The sequence below is a fragment of the Orycteropus afer genome, unplaced genomic scaffold, assembly GCF_000298275.1.
Source record: "Orycteropus afer afer isolate SDZICR_OR568_19922 unplaced genomic scaffold, OryAfe1.0 scaffold00345, whole genome shotgun sequence".
In the NCBI taxonomy this organism is placed as follows: Eukaryota; Metazoa; Chordata; class Mammalia; order Tubulidentata; family Orycteropodidae; genus Orycteropus; species Orycteropus afer.
The window spans coordinates 412,356-418,197 of NW_006921932.1; the positions used below are offsets into that span (position 1 = coordinate 412,356).

General features: G+C 39.8%; 1 protein-coding gene across 1 annotated transcript in view; it reads right to left on the reverse strand.

The window, feature by feature from the left end:
• PLIN2 (perilipin 2) overlaps nt 1–5,590 on the reverse strand; it is a 13,388-nt gene extending 7,798 nt beyond the window's left edge. Inside the window, exons 1-4 of the mRNA XM_007952535.2 lie at nt 5,561–5,590; nt 5,276–5,471; nt 3,887–3,969; nt 857–1,142 (exon numbers count right to left, since the gene is read on the reverse strand). Coding sequence (XP_007950726.1) covers nt 857–1,142; nt 3,887–3,969; nt 5,276–5,471; nt 5,561–5,590 — 595 coding nt within the window. The remainder of the gene's footprint in view (nt 1–856; nt 1,143–3,886; nt 3,970–5,275; nt 5,472–5,560) is intronic.
• Between the last annotated feature and the right edge of the window lie 252 nt (nt 5,591–5,842).

Here is a 5,842-nt window from a genome sequence, read left to right on the forward strand (position 1 = left end):
ACTCCTCGGAAGGAAGGTTGGGCAATCCTACTTCCGTAGTGATACTGCCTCGGAAACCCAAGGAGGGGTCGCTATGAGTCGGGGCCGACTTGACGGCAAATAACAACAACAACAACAAGTATAATTCAGTGTGAAACAAGATTGCTTTAAGAAGGCAGATCTAGCTTTATAGGTACGGAGTTTCTGGTTAGGATGATGAAAGAGTTTTAGAAGGAGATAGTGGTAAATAGTTGTTCAACATTGTAAATGTAATTACTGCCACTTAATTGTAAACTTAAAAATGGTTAAAATGGTGAACTTGGTGTTTATATATAGAGAGAGAAAGAGAGAGAGAGTGTGTACCCTAGTATCACAGTGGTTAAGTGTTTGGCCACTAATCAAAAAGTGGGTGGTTCGTACCTACCAGCCACTCTCTGGGAGAAAGATGTGGTAGTCTGCTTCCATAAAGATTATAGAAACCCTATGGACAGTTCTACTCTGTCCTATAGAATCACCATGAATTACAATCAACTCAACAGCAATGGTTTTGATTTGGTGTGTATGTGAATATATATGTATATAATTTTTTTAAAAAAAAGGAAGACATATATAGAGACAGAAAGTAGATAAGTAGTGACTTGGGGTAGGAACTGGAATTGAATGCAAACAGGCATGAGGGACTTTCTGGGTAATGGAAATGTTCTAAGGTGGATTGTGGTGATGGTAGCATAAATGTAAATTTGAACTGAAAGCAGACAAATTTTATGCTGCAGACAAATTTTATGCTGCATAAAATATATCTCAATGAAGCTGTTAGAAAAAAACAAAAGATTGGTTTAACATATAAAATGTTACTTCAAGATAAAAGTCTAATTACCTAGTTCTTCCTGGGTGAGAGGGAGATACTGGTCTACCAGCAGCTCTGATTTGGTGAGTGCGTTTTCTACTCCACTGTTCACCAGCTGCATCATCCGACTTCCCAAGACTGTGTTAATGCTGCCATTGACCACAGACTTAGTCCTCTCCACACTGCCAGTCACTGCTCCTTTGGTCTTGTCTACCACCCCAGTAATTGTACTGGCCATGGAATCCTTGGCCCCAGTCACAGCAGTTGTGACAGCATCTTTTGCCCCAGTCACAGCTCCTTTGGCACTGGCAACAACCTACAAACAGAAAGGCAGATCACTTGGCAGGTGAAAAGGATGGGGATTAGTCCATATTTAAGGTCTGAACTAATGTAGCACAGTTGAAGAGTTAAGGAAGAAATTTTGTGCTGGCAATCTCTAGCTTTGGAGGCTTGGGCATATCACTAAGCTTTGATGAGCCTCAATTTCTTTATCAGGTATATTTGCCCTACCTCCCATCCCTCAAGGGTTGTTGGAGGAACAAATGAGGTAATATCATATAAAATTCATCAAGTTTTCAATATGTTATGTCTGTTTAGGTTTTTTTTTTTTTTTTTTAACTAAATGAACCTATAGTGAGGTGGAGGAGTTACGCTAGAGAAGAGTGGCCTTTTCCATGTTGATATACTTATACTGAGAGCAGCTTCTGCACTGCATACTCTTGGACATTCATTCCTGGTCCTTTGCACACAAACCCTTGCAGGACAACACCTAAGGAGGGATGACCATTCTTCATCCCATTGTACGTACTTTCAGATATTGTCACTCACATAAGATTTCCAAACCACCATCCTACATAAGCTCCACTCCATGATACCCAATGGTACAGCCCAGGGACATGGCTGGCTGGTTTTTCCCATTTTGCTCAAGTGTATGGTAGAGGCTGGAATTTGAGACCAGAATAACAGCTACCACAACCACTTCCACTTGAACCTTAGTTACAAGGATACATATAGCAGCTCCATAACTCTAGTTATATGATTAAGTGGAGGAGAGATAAAGCCTTCAGTTTAGTTATTCTCTAAAGTGTCACTAAAGTGTCCTTTCAGGCACTAATATTCCATGAAGAGCTAACTCCATTAAGAACAGCTAATAGTTAATGCTGATGTCTTGCATGTAAAAATAAAAACAATGAACAACTTAAAAAAGTAAGCCTTATTTTCTTCTAAGTCACTCACTATGATTCTTCAAACACAGGATAAACTATTCATGGTATCAAGTTATTTTGCAAGAACATTTTAAGACATTAATTTCTTCTCCTTACATGCAAGGTGAAATATGACAAATAGGCAAATGCCCTTGGGTATAATCCAGTCGTGCCCCTAAGATACTCACAAGATAGTGTAAATTAATATATCTACTGTTATCCTTCTGTGAAGCAAGCAAGAGAAGTTTTCTTTCTATGGGTGGAGGAAGGAATAACACAAGTTTTTTCTATGGGTGGAGGAAGGAATAACACAAGTTTTTATAGCATACCTCACAAGATATACAGGCTTCTGTGAGTGACTTTCTAGGAGTTAGCTACCATATCAGATTGGAGGCCATAGAACACAGCAGAAAGAACACAAGACTAAAGCCCAAATTAAGCTATGACACTTATGTCCTTGTATAAATGACTACTTCCAACTGTTGAGCTGTTAAATAGAAATACCACCTAAAATGATTATATGGATTAAATACACAAGGTATATGTATTAGTTTGGGATAAATCAGATTTGGCTAAGGCCATCCAGAACTTAATTTTTTTTTTCTTTTTATGCATGGGCTTACAAGGGCTATAACTCAATACAAATTGAAATGTTTTAAAAGATTAAAACCTAAATGACAGTTCATATTACAAATGCCAACATTTGCTTATAGGCACATAGTTAAAGACAGACAGGATCACAGAAAGAAGCAAGGTGAGATTATGAAGCATTTATATGAAATTTACTCCAAAATTCCAAAATCACATAAATTCAGTGAGGAAATGAAGATGAAGCTAAACTTGGCCCTCCCAGCATTAGCATGCAGTAAATCCATCTTTAATTATTTGTTAATACCTCCAAAGAAGATCTTCTCCAGATACCATTTATAAGAAGTTTCAATAACCCAACCCAATTTTTGTTAATTTAAATAAAGTAGCTTGACTTGTGTTACATACAAGTCACAGAAATTTAAAGAAAAAACCTGAAGTAGAAAATAATAACTCTCACTATTAGAATAGTCCCAAACAACATAGCTAGTTTTAAAAGAGATATACACAGTCTAGAAGCTATACACTAGAGTTATTTATTTACATTATGAAAGACATAGAGTCAGATTTTCCCTACCTTGTATTACTTTGTGTCAAGGTATATGCTTAATCGGAAAGAAACTTCTAGGACATATCTGTACCAAAGGATCACCAGAATGGATGGACTTATCACTTTTGTCAGGGACCTCTGGTGGCATAGTGCCTAAGGCATTTGACTGCTAACCAGAAGGCTGGGGGTTACAATCCACCAGCCACTCCTAGGAAAGAAGACTGGGCAATCTACTTCTGTGGAGATGCTGCCTCAGAAACCCAAGGAGGGGTCGCTATGAGTCAGATTAGACTCGATGGCAGTGTGTTTGTTTTCTTTTTTGGGAGGAGGATCACTTTTGTCAACATTGACTACTTGTTCATACTGGATGGTAGTCAGTCCTATCAACACTGCACCAAGTCAAATTAGAAAAAGTTTTAGTATACCACCTCTGCATTATCCAAAACCTCATGAGAGTCAGTTATTTGAGAGAGTAACTTTATCTGCAGAGGTAAAACTACAAATTAATAGCAATGAGACATAAAATATTCTAGCCCAAAGGTGGCTAATTTGTCACTGCTTCTTCAACATAACCTGACAATAGTTCCAGAAGTAAAGAAGCAGGAATGATTCTTCCAAATAAGCATTTTCCTGTGTATGACACATACAGCGTATGATAACAGGTAGATCATGAAAACATGCAAAGTGGCAAGCCTCAGCACTTGGTTCCAAGCTCACCTGGTTTGTGGGCTGATTCAGAATAGGCAGTTTCTCCTCAATCCTGTCTAGTTCTTTGCAGGCATAGGTATTAGCAACTGCAACTAGAAGAGTCACAAATGGGGAAAATGTTAACATAATAGTGATGGCATGAAATGAACACATGTTACTGGGTCCTAAACATTTATCCTTATTATATATTAAAAAAAAAAAAGCAGCAAGAGTGTTGATCTTCATTTACCACTAAATGTGTTGCCTGGTTTCCCTAGCTCCAACAGGAAGAGGCTTGGCAGGTTGCTAGCAACTTTCTTTTACTGCCAAGGTAATGAGGGGGACCAGCAGAAAGTGGTAGTGACAGGCTGGGTAGGAAGCTGGCTAATAATAAGCTTCTTTCTCATCAACTGGCCCCTAAGGTTAGTGCAAAAGGAAGTTAGGCTACATCTGAACCCTCATTCAGGGAAAGAGAATCTGAACACTTCCTTAAGATTAGCACTTCTACAGGGGTGGATAGGGAAGGGAGGGTAAACCACTAACTAGAGGGTAGACACATATTAACTTGGGTGACAGGAAAAAAAAATTCTGATTAAGAAAAAAAAAATTGGCAATAAAGGTGAGAGTCTGAAAAAAAAAAAGATCAGCAATTCTATGTTACTTTAATCCCTCTAGTTGCTGCCACATCCGTTCGAATTCACAGCACCCTCATGTGTTTCAGAGTAGAACTGCCCTCCGTAGGCTTCTCATGGCTGTGACCCTCTAGAAGGAGATCACCAGGCCATTCTTTCAGTGCACTGCTGTGAGTTTGAACTGTCAACCTTTAGTAACCCGCTAAACTGTGAACGGGAGCTTTGGTAGTGTAGTGCCTAAGGCACTTGACTGCTTACCAGAAGGCTGGTGGTTTAAACCCACCAGCCACTCCTTGGAAGGAAGATGGGGCAATCTACTCCCCTAGTGATACTGCCTCGGAAACCCAAGGAGGGGTCGCTATGAGTCGGGTCTAACTTCACAGCACATAACAACCACAACAAACTGAATTGTGTGATATGTGAACTATATCTCAATAAAGATGTTATCTTAAAAAGATAGTTCGTATGCACTGTGTGGTCCCAAGGAGGTCAGTTATTTCATTTTACCTACTGCATGCTTCCCTTATGATCTAAGTGGCCACCATAGAAGCATCTCTAGGGGGAGATTGTTTTAAAGTATCCTAAAGATGTGCCATAGCTATGAAGTAGGCCTTCAATGACAGTGAGGGTCTACAAGCAGTTTCTAGGTAAAGGCTGGGAATCCCCTGACTATGTCATTGTGTACTCAGGGCAATTCGACTGGCATTCACCTAATGTAAGTGCAGCTCTTGGCTCACCCCTGACCAGGGGTCTTGGACTGAATCTTGAAAGAGAAATCAGAACTCACTTTGAGGCTCTAGCTTCTGGATGATGGGCAGGGCACTCATCATGGCCACGGAGGTGATGGTCTTCACACCCTTCTCTGCAATCTCACACAAAGACTTCAAGTAGGGATACTGATCCTTTGTACTGATGTAAGCAGAGGAGACCAGGTCATATGTGGAGCTTACCAAGGGTAGGTTAGCCACCCTAGCCACCACATTCTGCAACCACAGGAAGGGGGACATGTGTTAATTTCTCAAAACTTGTGTGGAGAGGAAAGAATCAAGAAACAGCAAATGAAAATTCATACCAGTTGTGGATCAACTGCAACAGATGCCATTTTTCTTCCTGGAGAAAGAAGGAGTCTGTGGAAGAGAAACTTATTTCAGGATCTAAAAGGGATGAAAGAGTCTCAGATTCATACCCCAAAGCAAATGCTAAGTACAAATAGAGCAAAATTCAAGATGACATCCTGTAGTCTTTAAACTTCTTCCAATCCTCTAACTCTCAGGCTTCTCCTCAGGGGAACAGTTTCTGAGGCAAGATATCAGAGCTTGTGTTTAAACTCTATTTAATAGAAAAGAGGTTCAGC